This window comes from Marmota marmota, unplaced genomic scaffold (genome assembly GCF_001458135.2).
Source record: "Marmota marmota marmota unplaced genomic scaffold, marMar, whole genome shotgun sequence".
Classification (NCBI taxonomy): Eukaryota; Metazoa; Chordata; class Mammalia; order Rodentia; family Sciuridae; genus Marmota; species Marmota marmota.
In genome coordinates, this window is record NW_026000037.1 from 61,765,144 (window position 1) to 61,785,341 (window position 20,198).

General features: G+C 32.7%; 1 protein-coding gene across 3 annotated transcripts in view; it reads right to left on the reverse strand.

Moving 5' to 3' along the window:
- Positions 1 to 2,901: 2,901 nt before the first annotated feature.
- The window catches only part of Lnpk (lunapark, ER junction formation factor), a 69,421-nt gene continuing 52,124 nt past the window's right edge, over positions 2,902 to 20,198 (reverse strand). The window contains exons 10-14 of one of the 3 annotated variants that reach the window (XM_015479345.2): positions 13,639 to 13,744; positions 12,397 to 12,467; positions 11,280 to 11,450; positions 9,970 to 10,052; positions 4,208 to 4,466 (exon numbers count right to left, since the gene is read on the reverse strand). In XM_015479345.2, coding sequence (XP_015334831.1) covers positions 4,458 to 4,466; positions 9,970 to 10,052; positions 11,280 to 11,450; positions 12,397 to 12,467; positions 13,639 to 13,744 — 440 coding nt within the window. In that variant the 3' untranslated portion in view covers positions 4,208 to 4,457. Of the gene's footprint in view, positions 4,467 to 9,969; positions 10,053 to 11,279; positions 11,451 to 12,396; positions 12,468 to 13,638; positions 13,745 to 20,198 lie in introns of all 3 variants that reach the window. The other 2 variants (XM_048812531.1, XM_015479344.2) reach the window with 2 other exon arrangements.

Consider the following 20,198-nt stretch of genomic DNA (forward strand, 5'->3'; position numbering starts at 1 on the left):
GGTGGAGGGGAGGTAATGATGGCAGTGGTTGTAGAGGTAACTAGGAGCAAAATTACCCAGGGCTTTGTAGGCTATATTAGTAAGTTTGGACTTCATCCCAAGAACATGAGGAATCAAAGTGTCTAGGCAATGGTGTAGCATAATTCATTTCCATTTTTGAAAACTCATTCAGCTGGGCCAGGTGGCGTATGCCTGTAATCCCAGCCCCTCGGGAGGCTAAGGCAGGAGAATTGCAAGTTCAAAGCAAGCCTTAGCAAAAGCAAGATGCTAAGCAACTCAGTGAGACCCTGTCTCTAAATAAAATACAAAACAGGGCTGGGAATGTGGCTCAGTGGTTGAGTGCCCCTGAGTTCAATTCCCAGTACCAAAACCAAAAACAAAACACTTTAGGCTACCGTGCAGAGAACAAATAGCAAGTGGGCAAGATTGAAGTTAGGGAAACCATTAAGAGGCAGCTTTGGTAACCTGAGATGAGGAGGGGCATGAATTAGAAGGCAGTACAATGGACATTAAGAGTAAGGCCTCCAAGGGCTAGGAGGTGGTTCAGTGGCAGAGCATGTGCTTGGCCTGTGAAACACCCTGGGTTTGGTTCCCAATATCAAATAAAAAATAAAGTACCTCTGAGGTCATTTGCCTACATTGAAATCCTGGATTGTCCACTTACCAGGTGTATAATTTTGAGCAAGTTGCTTACTCTCTCTACACCCATTTTCTATAATCCAGAGATAAAAATCTTCACAGGATAGTTGCCAAAGAATAAAATAATACAAAGTAGTATCATGTTGTCAGGCTGAATGAGAATGCAAATGTTTATTATAATTATTAATGTAATTATATGAATGGTATGGAGAATGTGAATGGTATGGAGAAATGATGTTTATGGTATAGATGTCTGATGTTCAGGCAACAAGAACAGTTTGAACATAGGAAAAAGGGATGAGTGTACCTACCTACTCTAGTTTCTGGCTAAGATAATGGTGTTGATGAGAGAAACACAGAAGTCTTGAAGAAGACAGTGTTCATTTTTTTAATAAATTGTTAGAGGCATGCCAATAGGTGAGTGAATACATACTATGAAGTGAAGAAAATAGACCAGGCTAAAGATCTGACATTCAAAGAGACAGACGGTAATGGGCACTGATGAAAGCTCCTACAGAAAGAATATGCAGTGAAGAAATGACGAAAGGTAGATCCTAGGGAACAGCAAGGAGACATTGAGAGCTAGAGGTCAAAGAGTAAAACAGTAGTAGGATACGTCAAAAGCCAAAGGGGGGGAAAAAGTGTTTCAAAAAAGAGGAAGTGCTCTACAATATATCTGCCCAACAGTGAAATTAGTTAAGAACTGAAAGTTCTCATTGGATTTAACAGCAAAGTTATTCATTTCATATAATAAATGTGTCAAGCATTATGCCAGGCTCTGAAGATACAGATATGAGTAAGAAAAGAACCCTGCATATACTGACTTTATGATGTAAAGATGAGAGTAAATGATCAGCAAATAAAATAGTTAGAAATTGTGACAGGGACAGTGGGTAAAGACAGAATAACATGATATGTCAGTAAAGGGAGTTTTCAGATAAGAAGTTTAGGAGGCTTTCTGAGGAGGGAAAATTAAGCTGAGACTTAGAGCAGGGACGGTTTTAGCATGGCCAGAAAATTCAAAGGAGGTGGCAATGTGGCTATAGTGCACGAATGGGGGTAGAAAGAAGAAAAAAGCCAGACCTTGTTTGTAGATCACACTAAGGACATGGTGAGAAGAGTTTAGATAATGACCTATTGAACGTTTATAAATAAGATTAAGATCATTCTGGCTGACAGAACTTAATGGTTTGGTTTTCCTCTATATGTATACAGTCTTAACAATCAGAAATGAGATGTTATACTCTTTCAAACATTGTCTGTTGCAATATCAGAGTAAACTTTTCTATTTTAAAAGATACTACACAATCATATGCTGCATGTTTTTCTAATGTCCTTTTTAATCTTCCATATTTCTTTTTAAAAATATTTCTCATACTATCTGCTTGATTCTATCATTACCTACATTTCTCTGCGTTACTCATTTTCAAGCAATGTACATCACAATTTGAATATTTTATAACAAGACTCTGCAAGGTGCTAATAAAATGCACATGAGCCAATAGCACACCAAAAAACCGGTGAAATTCATTGTTAAAAGATTATATTCCATAGTTTGGGTTTCCTATTTCTTGAATCTGTATTTATACACATATACACACACAATGAAGAAAAGTTAATGCAGAAACTCTGGCTTCATCCTGAGCTATTAAGTTGTTTGCATATTACTTTCTAATTTCCTTATCTGCCAGAGAAAGAATTTATGGCCCTTCCTTTCATATTTCATGAGGATATCAATAATAATGAATACTACCATTTACTTAATATCTGTTAATTAGCTGGGGAAGGTAGTGCTCATCTGTAATCTCAGTTACTCAGTAGGCCAAGGCAAGAGGATTACAAATTCAAGGCCAGCCTTGGCGACTTAGCAAGACCCTTTCTCAAAATAAAAATTAAAAAAAAAAAAAAAAAGGGTGGAGTGGGGATATAGTTCAGTGGTAGAGTACCTGGGTTCTTTCAATCCCCAGTATCACAGAGGAAGAAATACCTATTAGTTATCAGACAGTGAGTTAACCATATTATATAAATTATTTTTATCAACCCAATATCTCTGAAAAATAGGCATTATTCTTCCCATTTTAAAGGTGAGAAAACAGTTGCACAGAGTTTAGATGACTTGCCCAAGATTACAGAGCTGGAATTTAAGTCCAGTTCCATGTGTATGAAAACTGTGTCCACTACACTAAAATGCCTCAGACCATTAACAGATTTGGTTCATTAGAAATACCTGTCAGATATGAGATATTAAATCATAAAAATAAATTTTAAATAATACAAAAAGTTTTATTCAATTTTAATACCATGTACAACCAAAACATTAGCCATACACACATATTCTTATATTCCTCCCTTTGGCATAATAATTTGATTTCAATTTTTTTTTGTATACTGGAGAAGAAAGGTTAAAAGGAAGCTGTAACAGATAATCACACTGTATTTAAGGCCCAAGTATTTTCATTCTGGGTCAAAGTTTTTTCCTACTTGATGCTTAGTGCACATATTTAATTGAATGAATTATCAGCAATTAGTTAATCGCTATTCACGCAAAACATTCTTGTCTCTCAAAGTTAAAACCTACGAATGGCCTAATGTGTTCCTGAATCAGAAAAACCTAACCTCTGATTAGAAACTATAAATGTCATTATTTCTCTGAACCTGAAAGGCAACAAGTCTGAAGAAATGCTTAATAATTTGTTCTAAGCAGAATATATACATCATACTGTGAACTCTTCCATCTAGGATTTTTCAGATAGCCAAGTCATCCACCAAAATACTATTTGAAGTCCAGATATTTAACAAAAACAAACTGCTGCCAGATCATCTTTATTTTCCTTAAATACACACAAGAGCACAAAATTCACTTATATATCATCATTATTTTACAAGTATAAATAATACTAAGAATTCAAGTACAGTCAAGTGCAGATGTATTTCCTATATGTTAATATGTAAACATAAACTAATTATATACATCATGTGCCTTTGGCCCAGCTGCAAAATAAAAGACATCAAAAGAAACACTGTACTTGACTGTTCAATTGCATTCTTGAGAATTCGTACCAATGCCTATGTAGTTACAGTTGTAACTTTCGTATCACTTAATGTAAACACCCAAATAGACATTTCCTCCCCACTGGCAAATATCTCAAAAGTTAAAATTATTTCCGTTCTTAATGATAAAGTACTCAAAATCTTGTGTTTAATTCCTTAAAACAAACACTATTAGAGAACTTATTCCTAATCAAAGTTCTTCCTATGTCAAAATAGATATTATTTATAGGTTACACATATAGAAAACAAGAATGCTTTTTTTTAAAACTTTTAGAATAGACAAAAAAAAAATATCTAAAAGCTGTCTAAAGACTGTGGATCTTTATGTATTCAAAAGGTTCTTAATTAACTGATACCAGTTGCTCTTAATACCCAGTAGATATAACTCTTACACACTGAAATTGCTAGGCAATCTGAATTCAAATGATATCAAGCATATACTTAAAGGGGCAAAACAATTTTTAAGAAGTACCACAAAAAAGCAATAAATGACATCAATAAGACTACAAACATCCAGTTGAAGGCACATGGAAGCATTTACTACTTTGTCATCAAAGATTCTCCACTTAGTTCAAGATCAGAAATAGAATCAGCTCTGGGAACTGTTGATTTGGCTTCATTTATTGAGGTTTCTTCATTCTCAGTCTCTTCTTTCTCCTCTGGTTCCTCTAAGCCAGATGCATTTTCAATCACTTGGTCCGTCTGCTCTATAGCTGATATTTTGTCATCTGTTTGCTCTGTATTATTATCTAGAATATCTTGTTCTTCTAAAGGTTCTGAAAAGATAAAGATTCAAGACTTCAGAATACCTAAATGTTAAAACCTCTAATTAACTAAAAGGTACACATACACATGGAAAACAGTAGAATGGCCTAATATTACTCTTACAATCTTTTAAAAGAGGTACTTAAATCTCTATAGGATACCATATGAGTTAGTATGACTGAAGAATAGCCCCTAATCACACGTCACATATTTTTATACAAAATAAACTCCTGAAGATACATTTTTAAGTTAAATGTCCAAAACTCAAAGTTCCAACAGAATTATGTAGTATAGGACAAGTGTCCAACAAGCAAATGTATGCGTTCTCAGGTTGTGGGTTATGTTTTCTGAAGAAACTGTTTCCCCTGTACCCAAGAAACTCTGTAAGCAATGTTCAAATAAGTACTTCTGTATTTGTATTGTGCATACATATGTATGTATGACAATGTTTTTCTCCAAAAGCATGCCAAGTCTCCCCTTCTCCTCAGCAAGGTAAGTCTTTAGTATTGAAATTTCTCTCTAGCATGCTAGAGAGAGAAAACAGATGTTTTTCTTTTTTCAATCTTGTCTTAAAAACTGTCTTGGTCTCTACCTAAAAAATGTATTCCCTTTAAATTTTCTTTTTGAGTTTTATTAAATTTAAACCTCTTAATAATAATTTAATAATAACAATTTTATTAATTAAACTGTCTAATTCTTTAAAGTTTAAAAAACAGGATGGAGGAAAGGAATAACAGGAGCAGACAAGCTTTGGGCTACCCAGTTTCCAAGTCAAAGAGAAAAATCTAGTTTTGAGGTATTTCTTTTTGTTTTTGAAATAAACAGTAATTAATATTCTTGCTAAGAGAAATACACTTAAAACCACATAAGCTAAGCAAAAAAGCAAATTTTCTACTTCATTGAAGATTCCTTATGATATATTGTAAATAATACTGATTCAAAAAAATCTGGAGGGAAGGCCAGTCTATTGGCAAAAAGTTCTAGTTAAATTCCTTGCATGGTATAAACCAAAGTTTGCAAACTAAATAAATAGAATAGTTCTACAAAGAATTATGTTATATACACTCACTTTAACATGGAAGTCTTAGAAATTCATGGTTTTACCATAACAGTTTCAATAAAGACCAATTATTCCTTTCTCACATGCTCTATGCCAAGACTTTAAAAATATTTTTAAAGTATTATTTTCTTAAACATATGGACCCTGGACTCTGGTTTACAGAATTAATAACTAACTTCTTCCTCTTTATATATGGAATAAAAGGCCTAAATTCCAGAGATAGTGACATTCAACTTAATGAGATCTTACTGTACAATAATTTCATGTGATCACAAAAAGTAGTGGGGCATATTCATAAATCATACTTGTGACAAATATCATAAAAATTCTACTTGTATCTTAATACAAAACTTAAAATAGTATCACTGCACCACTGGGAATCTTAACAAAACTCCAATGTAGAAAAGCAGCAAGTTATTCAAATTTTGTTTTTTGAGTGCTCTAAGGACACACAAGAAACAGGGAGAAACAGCAAATGAAACTCTATAGACATGTACAAATTATTTTTGCTACAAAGACAAGCAAGTTCTTCTGCAGAAAACCTTAGGAACTGCCAACTATCTACCCTCACAAAAATAATCCAGTGTAGAATTTTAAGAGTCATAGTTTTCCACAACTCTCTGGCCGTAGAGCAATACCTACTTGGCAAGAACTTTCCAGTGTATTTAGTAAATGTTTAGTAAGCCTTCTGAAATAAACTAATAAAATCACTCAAAGTGAAACAAGGAAAAGACAGAATCTAGGATGCAATAGTAAATAAGTAAATATAGGACACACAAAATCATATTCTGACAGACTGCCTCAATATTGTACTAAAATGGGAGAGGTATCAAAGTTCATGGTTTATTATATTAAAGTGTTGATATTATTTTTTTCAAAAACATGCTCTACTAGTCAAAGCCAATTTAAAAATTCTAGGTTCATAAAAAAAACAGTTAATACCAAAAGGAGAATTATAATACTGAAATTGTTAAGTGTCTATAATACATGAATTCAAAGAAATACAATGAGCTGGCACAATTAGAAAACATGACACACAAAATTTCCAGGCAATAGTGTATTTCAGAGAACATATAGAACACTAAAAAATTGGTGAAATAATGAGAGGGATTTGAGAATGATCCAAGAGCCCATTAATAATTACTTTTGTTCCCTGGGGTTGTATTATAGTTTGGAACTGAAATGTCCCCCAAAAGCTCATATGTTGAAATCATGGTCTCCAATGAAGCAAGGTTCAGAGCTAGGCTTTTAGGAAGTGACTGGATCATGAAGACTGATAGCTGAATGGACTACTAGGAAGTGGGAAGAAAATGGGTCACTGGGTGCATGTCTTGAAGTATTTATCTTCTCCCAGACCCTTCTTCCTTATCTGTCTGCTTCCCAGCTGCCATGAGCTGAGCAGCTTTCCTTTGCCATGCCCTTCCACCATGATGTTCTGCTTCACCTAAGAAATATAGCTGGCTGACTATGGATTCAACTCTCTGAAATAGTGAGCCAAAATAAATCTTTCCTCCTCTAAGTTGTTTTGGTCACAGCAACAAAAAATTAATAGAGGTTGATTTGCAGGAAAACAGTATTAAAACAGTAAAGTTACAAAAAGTTGGTATGTGACATGCCTTATAATGCAGACTTCAGTTACTCTAAATGAGATAGGTATTTGATGTTTAGAAGCCAATTCCATTTTGTAAGAAATCATACAAACAATATCTAAATGCATTAGATATAAAATATTAACAAAAAATTTCATATTAATTTAATAATTAATCTCAGACATAATAGTAGGACTATTTTATGTCTCAAACTACTTATTTTCTATAGGAGGGCATCATTCACTTAGTCTAATAAAATCAATATTTTTTTTCATGAAGTTGTAGTTAAAAATAGCTTACTAGTATAACTATATATTATAAAAGATGTTACTATTTGGCAGTAAAATACTAAAAAAGAAACCAGTCTTTGTGTTCATACTAAAAAAACAGGCCTACTTTTCCTTGTATGGCCCAATTTAAGACTAAGAGCTGGTAACAACTACCTTACCAACCTAATTCTATCTGTAAGAAATGTTCAAAGAAACATCAACATCTATAATGCCAAAAAACCATTATACCACAGTATGATAAAAACAAATGATCTACAGAATTTCCTTCTCCACTCTTGTCCTCCACCCCCACCCCCAATATTCTTGAGAGAGAAGTTTTTTCTACCAAATGGTAACAATTGGCAACCAATTGTTTAGGCAAAATCTCAACTCAGCTAGATAACTCAAATTTATAAAACTGAATGAAAAATTGTATAACAAATACCACTGCCTTATCTATAAACCATGCAAAAACATGTAAGAACTTCATAATGCCTTTAGGTTTTTATCCTAGTTCTTAAAAGAATAATTTTGTAAGAAAATTTAAAAATACTAATTTATTTTTGCCTAACACATTAAAATTACATATCAATTTATTAAACTTTGAAGATTTATAGTAAGATTATTTTATATTTTAACAACCTTCATTTATTTTTGCCTTGCTAACATATTAGTGTTCACTATATGTATAAACTACAAACTTACTCAAAGAATGTCATTAGATTAAAATTGACAATTGTCTTTGAACAAGACAGTTTTTATAAGATTTTCCTGCCTTCAGGAAAACCATCAACTTTATATTTAAGGAAGAACCCAGCCCAACCCAATGACTCAGTGAATAAAATTTAATTAAATTATAACCACTTATGGGAAAATAGCTAGTATTCAACTTAAAAAGTTTTATTATTAAGAAGTGATCTCAATTTAAACTATTATGTGAAGGGGTTTTAGAAAAAAAAAAAGTAAGACAGCCCAAAGATCTTTGTGTCTTAAACAAACATATGAGAATATACTATAGGCAAGTTTACATTCTGAGAAAACTGAACATAATTAAATATAAACAAAGGCATAAGATTTTAGGACCTGATGAAAATTTTCATTATCAAATAGTTCTATTTCCTGTAGCATAATAACAAAACTACTAAAACCAGAACTTTCCCTTATTCAACATAACCTAATGGTAACAGTATGTGCATAAAAGAAATAGAAACCAGATTATCAAGATGAATTTAATTTTGTATAAATTTTACTATTTTTAATAGTATTGATTAGATGCCATAAGTTTTATTAGTAAGTTATTCCAGTTGAATAAAAATTGTCTTCCACTAAAGCAATTACATGAAAACTTCTAAAATAATTTTATGAGACCTATACAAACACAACTGAGCAATGAAAACACAATATTAAAAATTTTTAAACATGTTGGCAAAAAAAAAAAGTCACCGTACTTGCATACTAACAATGTAGAAAAACATAGTATTCTAATGATTACCATATCTAACAAAAAGATATCTTAGAAAGCACATTTTTTTTAACAAAGTCAAAACTTTAGGATAAACCACATTAATATTACCTAGCAAAGATTTCAATATTACTGTACTATCATTTAATCATAAAAGAAATTGAGGAATCTAAAAGCAGTTCATTTTTTGGCATACCATATCTAGTACGCTCCCAGACAAAAAAGATAATCCATATCCCTAATTTCTTGTTTTTTTCTTATTTGTCACCAAAGCATCTGGATACATAAGTTCTGGCGGGGCAGGGGGGGATTACTTTTAGAAATTACTTCTATCTAGTAATTTAAATGATCAATTAATGCAAGAAATTTCTTCTAAGTCTCTTTGATGAAAACTTTCCAAAATTCCATATGTTGTTCTAAAGAGTGATACAAAGATTGTAAGAGCCTCGTGACTCATCCTAAATAAAATCTTCTAATATCAGAATCCAAACAAAACTCAATTTCGAACTCTTGTGTCACAGATTGGGAAAAAAATTTTTTTAAAGGTTCTTCTACTAATTTTAGATCATTCATATAAACGGTTACTGATAGTTGTTGAAGGAAGAGTTCAGACAGAAGAAAGTTACTTTTTGAGTCCACCTGTAAACATGATAATTTAACCTCTACAGTTCCTGCTACTATCAAGAAGCTATTTCAATATTTTACAATTACAAAAATTAAAGCAAGGAAGTTTTTTTCAGTCAACTTTATACATCATTGAAAAATTTAGAAATCAAAACTCTAAGCTCCCAGCTAACATTAGCTGCTGCTACACAGAGCAAATCATTGAGATGACATAGTCTTACTTAATAGTTCAATTTAATTGTAAGGGTACACCACAGGCATTCAAAACAAATGCAGCTTCACTTGTTCACCAAAAATACTTCCAGAAATTACTTAAGAAATCCAGCTTGGAACTCATAACTGTATCATAGTATGGCAATAAGAGTCTTGGAAAAAACTTTCAATCTTCTGGATAGCCAAAGAAGAAAAAGGTGCTTGTAGCCACTTTGATGAATCCGAAGAGAAGTACTCAGAAGAGAAGAGAAGTACTCAGACCCTGCCTCAAGTTTGATCTTCAACTATTACCATTACCTTATTGGGGTTGAATTTGAGCCAGTTAGACTTCATTCCGGAGATTTCAGACAGAAAATGAGACATCTGGGATATTGTTCCTCCTAGATTAGATGAGAAGGAAAGGTATAGCTGGATGTTTGCTAACTATCTATCTTGACCTTAGCAGAGAAGATAAAGCATGGGACCCATTATCAAGATTTTTATTTCACGTGCTGCTTTTTCTTATCTTTTCTTCCTTTTCTTAATCCCAACTACTGGCTTTTGAATATTCACTTTAGCTTTCATAAGCAAGTATACTCATGGAAAAGACTTCATTTTTTTCCTTTAGGCATCTTCAGTATGAAATCCTTTAATTTTTAGTTCCAAGAGATTGCAATGGCAAGGCTGATGATTTGCTTGTAACAGCATGCAGCTCAGAGCGTGACTTTTAAGCGGGGGGAAAAAAAATTGACCATGTGTTTGGAGTTGATGTTGTAGACTTGGAGAAGATGAATGCATTGATTCGATGTTGGAAGTATACAGGTCTCTGTCATAACTATCTGTATTGAAATTTGTTTAGGTATTTGTTAGTAAGCCAAAAGCCAAGCCTAATTCAACACGCATATTTTAGATTCATTCTTCAAAGTCTAAAAATATTCTCAAATCTTACATAAAACTGTCAGATCTTTGATCTATATAAATGTTCACAAAACTTCCTCAAGAATTCCTAAAGCAGAATTGCAAGATGAATTCTAAAATACAAGTTCTGATAAAGTCTGTCTCTGTAAAATAAGGTTGAATTTATATCAAAGACTGTTAATCTCATAGACCTCTATAAATTGTTTCAATGAAACACAGTCCTGTTGACATAGTCATTCAAAAAATACAAACACAACTTTTCAATTCCAAAGTTTCCTGCTTTCCAGTAATTTCTACCAATTCAAGTGGTAGACACCTATCTACTTTACCACTTTAATCCCAAATTTTCAAAGTATTTCATAATTATAAATAATTGTTTCATAATTCTAGTAATCTAATTTACTCAGATAAATTTTTCAATGATCCCATGAACACATCACCAGTCAAATTAGTTTTAGAAAAGTTTACTCCATAAACAATATTTATCTAATTGGTGCTATATGCTGCATATCACAATATAACCTGGATTTTAAAACTGAAACACATCATACCACTTACATAGGAGGTCATTAGAGCAAAACTGACATGTGCATGCTGCAAAATCTGGTAAATTAATCCACTGTTATCTCTAAGCATTATGTTTTTATTATGGTTAAACAGCATACATTATTAGTAAGAGACAAAAAAAAATTTAATTCACATATTCATACCTTCACTGAGCTGGTTCTCTGATGAAAGCATACTTCCTGATGGTAAGGGACCAACTGAACTTGAACCTTCCACTCCCTGCCTCTTCTCAAAACTAAACTCTGGAAGCCTTGGAGCCTGGGGTCTGGTTTTTCTTGCAGGATTCAGGAAAAAACAGTAGGCACATCGAAAAGCTGCAAAATTTTTTTTTTTTAAATAAGCAAAATCATAAACCAAAGAAAGTTCAAAGACTAATCAGATAATTCACAAGATTACTTTTGTAAACAAAGAACCGTTCAAAAGCTATTTATACAATTTGAAATTCATGTTGTTATTATTTTTATTTTTTATGGGCACTGGGGATTGAACCCAGGGGTGATAAACTACTGAGCCATATCGTTAACAGTTCTTATTTTTTGAGACAGGGTCTCACAAAGTTGCTTAAGGCCTCACTAAGTTGCGGAGGCTGGCTCTGAACCTGTGATCCTCCTGTCTCAGCCACCTGAGCTGCTGGGATTACAAGTGTGTGCCACCACGTCCAGAAGATTCATGTTATTTTAATCACATCATGGTAAGTTTTCTAATTAAAACATACCTCCTATTATTATTAGAATGAGAATATTGATTCCAAAGCAGAAAAGACTATACTACTAATGATTTAAATATATTACTGAATTTGTATTTCTAGTCAACAGAACATTAGATATTCTAAAATCTAGAACCCTGTTTATTTGCCCAAGAAAATGCAGTATGTCATATTTCAGAATCAAAATTTATAACAAATATTTGATACATGTCTGCACAAGAGAATCATCTGGGAACTTGAAAGAAAATGCTGATGCTTAGACCCCAATTAAATTGGATTCTTTGTTGGTGGGTCCGAGGCATCATAAATTTTTAAAAACTTTTGGGTGATTCTGAAGCACATTTAGTTTGAGAAAAACTCACTTAGTCACTGTATATTATATGAAGAAGAAACCTTAGTTGTCTTCCCTGCTTTGCTCTGGGTATTAAATAAAGACAATATGCCCAGCCAATGTATACAAAGACAAAATCTAAAATAAAATGGCATTGCATAGGAAGTGGCATAGAGTAAAATACTTGAGTAAAATATATGTCTCACTGCCCAATAATTCTTACCAATGTATTCAAATTCTTCCTTCAAAGCCATGCCATTATGAGAAAAACACTGCTGACATATAAGAGCATACCTACACCAAAAGGAAAAATAAACATACCAGTCACAAAAACAGGCAAAGTCACAGGAAAGGCTATTTTAGCCATCATGGCTAATTTATATTTTAAAACAACTAAACATGCTATAATAGATTAGATACTATTTAGAATATCATAAACAATACTCCTTAAAAGCCTAAGTTAATCTAAGCCAAAGTCTCAACCTTTTTAAAAGATAATTCATATATCAAATTAAAAATAAAGTGAAGAAATCCTTATTAAGTCAGCAGAAACATATCTGATAACAGTACACTTAAATTCCAGTGTTTCCCAATGTATATTCTTGGGGGTCATAGTTTCCAAATTTGTAGTCAAATATGTTTGGAAAAGATGGAACCCTCTTGAAGATTCACAATGAATATAATTAAAACCTCTGAGAAATCTTGCAATAAAAAATACATTTAATTTTATGTAATTTAGTCCAAAGTTAACTTCTAGACAACATCATTCCTATACTTTTCTGTTACACTTAAAAATCTACTATATATATTGTCTGCTCTCTGAACATCTACTCAACAAATAGTTGGTTCAATTCAAAGTAATTCTGTTCTAAATAATATATAATTTATTTGTTAACATTAAACTCCGGTATCTTCTATTAAAATGATAATATTAACTCATAAAGTTGTATCTACTCTACTATCCAATGAATACTTTAAGTTTATGCTAAGACAACTGCTCTGCTCACGTCACATCTATCTTCCTAGAGTTATAATTAAGATAATAATTGGAAAAATATTTTGATAACTTTAAGTGCTAAGTACACGTAAATGATTTTCATTATCATTAAAACCATTACCATCACCATGTCCAGTAATGACATCTACAAAATCCATTTTTACAACCTACCAGGTTTTCATTATTTTTGTGATTCAAGTTTAAACATTTCAAAGAAAGAATTCCAGTTCTATAAAATTAATCTTTTGGGAGAGTTAATTTCAATTTTTTACAAATGGATCTTATTTACACTACTTTGTCCAAATTCCTAGTAAAACACAACTGAACACATATTATTTTATACAAAACTCTATTATGTTCTAAAAATCAGGAAATGGGAGCCACAAAAGTGTAACAGCTCATGTGTGTACACACACATCCATACCAATATTTTCATCTTCCTTTATCTACCACCCAAGCAAACATTACCTGTTCTGTGGACCATCACCAACTAAATATTCAACAATCCTATCCAGAGCACCTCGTTCTCGGGGAAGAATGGGTCTTGCCAAAGGTGGACCTGGAGGATGAAGGCCTATTAAATAAATAAATATGCACAAATAAAATTTATATGAATAAGATACAAATAAAATTTAATTCAATTACCAAGAACTACATATGCTTGCTAGAACTCTTTTGGAAGATTTTAACAAAACAGTAAAATATTAATTCTTATAAATCTCTATAAAACACTTAAATTTTCATTAAAAATAATATACTACAAAAATAACTATTTAAATATATGCTATATCAGCAACATAATTAGGAGATAAAACCACGTAAGATTCTGTACAAACTAATTTTTAACACACCCAAACTCTTAAAGCCCTGTAAAAATAAATTAGAAGACTTCCATTTTATATTCTAAAAGAGTAACAAGGATAAGATTTACCACCCCACCTAAAATACTATGCAAAATATAGGAACTAACAGACTATTAAAAACACAAGATAACAGGCTATGTAAGTTAATGTTTCTTTAGTGACTAAAACAAAATATGCCCAACAATTGCCTCAGTTTACTGCCTACAGGGTTTCCAGGAAGTGCGGCAAGGAAAGTAAAACCAGAGAAAGTACAGCAGTTACAGCAGTTCCCAGAGTTGAGAAGAGAGTACTGGAACTCTGGGGAAGCCAGGGCAGCTCGGGTTCATGTGAAAGAGTACCAAAGAAGGGAGATGGCACAAAGATAGAATACTTAAAGATCTTCAAGAGGGTCTCCCAGAGTACTAGGCAGATTAATGACCAGTGCATGCATGTGAGGAAACTACCTCAGACTAGAAGAGCCAACCAAAAAGATGAAAGAAATCAGTACTCACAAGGACAAAAATTACTGCCTATTAAAATAGCTACAGTGGAAAATGTAACACACAGGTCAATGGGCAAAGTATTCAGAAGAGTTTTGTGGAGGAATAAAAAAATTTTACATTGTCTGGCACCAAACCAAAAATTACTAGCCATGCAAATAAACAAGAAAGTAACACCCATTAATAAGAAAAATTAACCAAAACTGGCCCAGAAATTGACAGCTGACTGGTCAGCAAAAACATATAAAAAACTTATTTTGTCTTATCTTCCACGTTTGAGAATCTAGAGGAAAGATTCAGTATGTTAAGTAGAGACTGGAAAAAAATTAAAACATCTAAACTCAACTTCTTCAAATAAAAATTACAATGTCTAGGATGAACATTTTACAGGAAAGAGATGAACAGCAATTTAGGTATTGCATAAAAAAAAATATTGGTCAACTTGAGGATGTAGCAATAGAAACCATACAAAGAATTTTAAGGGAAAAAAACATCAGCAAGTTGTGGGACAACCTCAAGCAGATATAGATATAAAATATACACTCAAAACTGAAAGAATTTATCACTAGTAGAACTACTTTATAAGAAACAACAAAAATCAGGCAGACAGAAAGTGACAACAGACAAAAAGCTGCTATGTGAAGGAATAAGATGCATCTGCAAAGGTTACCATGTGGGTAAACAAGGACACTTTTTATTATTTGAGTCCTTTTAAAAGATAATTTACTATTTAAAGGAAAAATAATAATTTATTATGGGATTATAATATACACAGAAGTAAAATGTGTAACAATAAAAGCACAAAGACCAGAAGAGAAGCAAAGCACAAGCAAATTGTTGTTAGATTCTCAAAACTATATGTGAAATGGTATCATATCATTTGAAAGGGTTTGTGATAAATTAAAGATATACACTACAAACCCCAAAACAACCATTAAAAGAACACAAAAAAGTATTATAACCAATAAGACAGCCAATAAGATTAAATGAAATTATAAAAGCTAACCCAAAAAAAGGCGGAAAAAGAGAAAAGGGTAACAGAAAACAGAAGGGAAAAACAAAAAAACTCAGATGGAACATTTGAACTCAAACCCAAACATGTAAACATATAAATCATTATATTAAATTTATGTGACCTGAATATCATCTTAATGAAGAAACAGATTATAAGAATGGATTAAAAATCAAAAAGAAATAGATAAATACACAATTTTACTTGAAGATTAATATTTTTCTCAATAATTGATAAAATAAGCAGACAGGAAAAAAAAATCAGGAATAATACAGAACACTTGAACAACTACTAACTTCACCTAACTGACATTTATACCTGCTGCTCTACCTAAAAGGGACACACTGTATATTCTTTTCAAGAAAACATTTACCCATATATGACATTCTGGACATAAAACAAGTCAGAGTATATTTAAGAAGATTCAAAGCATACAAAATATGTCTTCTGGCCACAACAGAAATTAGGAATCAGCAACAGAAAAACATTTGAAAAATCACTAAATATTTGGAGGCTAAATAACTTACATCTAAAGTAACCCAGGAGTCAAAGCAAAAAATTCAAAAGTATTATAAAGTATTTTATATAATACTTTATAAAGTATTTTAACCAAAAAAAATTAAAAATTTTGATATACAGTTAAAGTAGTACTTAAAGGAAAATTTATAACACTAAAACCTGTTTTTAAGAAGATACGTTCAAAATCCATGATTTCGGCTTCATTCACAACTTCAGTTTCTCCCTTAAAAAACTAAAAAAGAAGAGCCAGGCATGGTAGCACATGACTGTAATCCCAGTGACTCAGGAGAATGAGGCAGGAAGATCGCAAGCCAGCCTCAGCAACTTAGTGAGAGGCCCTAAGCAACTTAGCAAGACCCTGTCTCAAACAACAAGCAAACAAAAAAGACCCTGTCTCAAAATAAAAAACGACTTGGGGATGTGGCTCAGTGTTGAAGCACCCTGGGCTCAATCCCCAGTACCAAAAAAAACAAAAGAACAAAACTAAAAAGGAAGAGCAAATGAAACCCAAAGGAAACAGAATAGAATTTTAATAAAATAAAATATATAAAAATAATAGATAAAAGCTGGTTCCTTGAAAAGATTAATAAATTGACAAACTTGTAGCCAGACTAATCAGAGGGAAAGAGAAAACATTCCAAAACACTTGTATCAGAAGTGAGAGAAACAGAACTGTGGTTGTAGGTCAGTGGTAGAGCACTTGCCTAATACGTGTACGGTACTAGATTTGATCCTTAGCACCGCATAAAAATAAATAAAATAAAGGCATTCTGTCAATCTACAACTACAAAAAAAAAATTTTAAAAAGAAGTGACAGAAACAGCATAACTCCAGATTGTAAAAATATTAAAAGAAATATTATGAACAATGTTATGGCAATAAATTCTAAAGTTAGATGTTACATTCCTTGAAAGACTACCAAACTACCAGATCTCACTCAAAAAGACACAAACTATTTGGTTTGCTAAAATTTTGTCAAGAATTGTTACATCTTGCACAAAACTCAACTCAAAATGGATCAAGGACCTAGGAATAAAACCAGAGACCCTGCATCTAATAGAAGAAAAAGCAGGGCCTAATCTCCATCATGTGAGTCTAGGCCCAACTTCCTTAATAAGAACTCCTATAGCACAAAAATTAAAACCAAGAATCAATAAATGGGATGGATTCAAACTAAAAAGTTTCTTCTCAGCAAAAGAAATAATCTGTGAGGTGAATGGAGAGCCTACATCTTGGAAGCAAATCTTTACCCCTCACACAGAGCACTAATCTCTAGGTTATATAAAGAACTCAAAAAGCTAAACACCAAAAAAACCCAAATAACCCAATCAATAAATGGGCCAAGGACCTGAACAGACACTTCTCAGAAGATGATATACAATCAATCGGCAAATATATGAAAAAATATTCATCATCGCTAGCAATTACAGAAATGCAAATCAAAACTACTCTAAGATTTCATCTCACTCCAGTCAGAATGGCAGCTATTATGAAGACAGACAAAAATAAGTGTTGGTGAGGATGTGGGGAAAAAGGTACACTCATATACTGCTGGTGGGACTGCAAATTGGTGCAGCCAATATGGAAAGCAATATGGAGACTTGGAAAATTGGGAATGGAACCACCATATCACCCAGCTATCCCTCTCATGGGTCTATACCCAAAGGACTTAAAAACAGCATTCTACAGGAACACAGCCACATCAATGATTATAGCAGCACAATTCACAATAGCTAAACTGTGGAACCAACCTAGATGCCCTTCAAAACATGAATGGATTAAAAAAATGTGGCATATATACACAATGGAATATTACTCAACAATAAAAGAGAATAAAATGATGGCATTTGCAGGCAAATGGATGGAGTTGGAGAAGATAATGCTAAGTGAAGTTAGCCAATCCCAAAAAAACAAATGATGAATGTTTTCTCTGATATAAGCAGACTGATTCATAGTGGGGTAGGGAGGGGTAGCAAGGGAGAATAGATGAACTCTAGATAGGACAGAGGGGTGGGAGGGTAAAGGAGGGGCCTGGGGTTAAAAATAATGTTGGAATGTGATGATCATCATTATCTAAAGTACATGTACGAAGACAAGAATTGGTGTGAATATACTTTGTATACAATCAGAGATATGAAAAATTATGCTCTATATGTGTAATATGAATTATAATGCATTACACTGTCATATGAACATTTTTAAAAATTTATTTTAAAAAATGAATAAATAAAAAAGGAAAAAATCTGTTACATCTTGGGCTGGCGTAATAGCTCAGTGGTAGAGCACTTGCGTAGCATGTGTGAGGCACTGGATTCGATCCTTAGCACCACATAAAAATAAATAAAATGAAGGTATTATGTCTGCCTACAACTAAAAATATTTTTTAAAAAGAATTGCTGCATCTTATGTTCACATGTGATATTATTCTACAGTTTTTCTTTAAAAAACTGAATTTTCAGTGGGGAAAAAAAAGAAAGAAGATCCTTTTCCACAAAGGAAACACTAAGCCCGATGCTTCAATTGGTAAATTCTACCAAACATTTAAGGAAGAGGCAATAACAATTCCATACAAACTTATCCAGAAAACTAAAGAAGAGCTATGAGGCTAGTATTATTCTGATGCCAATACCAGACAAAAATATTAAAATTATATATATATATATATATATATATATAATTTTAATATTTATTGTTTTTGCAGGGAATTATCTTCATTAATACACAAATGTTACACATTATAACTTGAGAGAAATAAAAATACATAGCTCTAAATTTTTCCAACTTCTCAAAATATTTCAGGACTGTATTTGAGTCTCTAAAAACATAGGCATCATTTTGTAGTATTTTTAGCCAATTTATAATGACAATGTTGTATCTTCTTTTCTTGGTATAAGGGATTAAACCCTATGGTGTTTAACCACTGAGTCATATCCTCAGCCCTTTTTATTATTTGAGACAGGGTCTTGCTAAGTTGCTTAGGGCGTCACTCAGTTGCTGAGGCTGGTTTTGAACTTGTAATCCTCCTGTCTCAGCCTCCCAGGCTACTGGGATTACAGTCATGTGCCATCTTGCCTGGTTCAGTGTTGTATTTTCTCTATGAAACAATAATTAATGAAAAGTGTGGAACTCCTAGAAAATAGGTTATGCACTGTGCTAAAACAAAGCCACATTAAAACAGGAGTCACCACAATCTGGATATGATATTGAATTAGTGTATGAACAAGATTATATCAACATACAGCATATATGCAACACAGTCTTCATTCCTCATTATGTGCAAAAACAGTGAGGAGCTTCACAAAACACAGTGTAGACTCCTGTTAATGGATGCTTCCTAATTTCCATCATGTGGGATAACCCTGAAACTAAGCTTGTCACTTAATAAAGATTAAAACTAGTATTCATTGAGTGTAAAATATATGCCAAACTCTCTTCTGCATCTTTTATAACTAAATGTTGTTGCTACCTTGTGTGTGTGAGTGTGTGTGATGATGGGGATCAAACCCATGGCCTCCTGTATATGAAGAACATGCTCTAGCACTGAGCTATACCCAACATTGTTACTCTTATCCCCATTTTGTAAATGAGTACACTTGAGTACAGGAAGCTAAGTTATATTGGTCCTCTTCTTCATTTGATCACCTGAAGCCAAACCACCTGAGAGCTTGTTACAAAGGCAGATTCCTAGATTCCACCAATACCCACTCAGGCACAATCTTGGAAAGGTGAGACACTCATTTTAAACAAGCTCTGGGGGTGTCTACAAGATCCCCTAAAAATGGAGAAAAACTATTCTAGTTGGCACTATTATGCAGAGGTCCAAGCATTCAAGTGAAAGATTTCAACTGTGTGTCTAGAAAATAAATTTTATAAATATGGAAAAATGTATTTTCTCTGGTATAACAAGTATTAGGGTCTTTCCTGTTCTAAAGGATTATGAATTCATTTAGAAAAATGTTTCAATGCCATTAAAATGACTACAAATCTTATTTGTTAAACTCTGGCAGTCACTAAAAATTCAGAAAGTTGACCTGTTCAATGCATGTTGCCTCTGAAGAATTAGAATTGCTCTTGATAGTGCAGTTTAGTAAAAATTAAGATAAAAACAATATACTCAGATTCACACATATGTCCTTACTTAATTCTATCCTCATG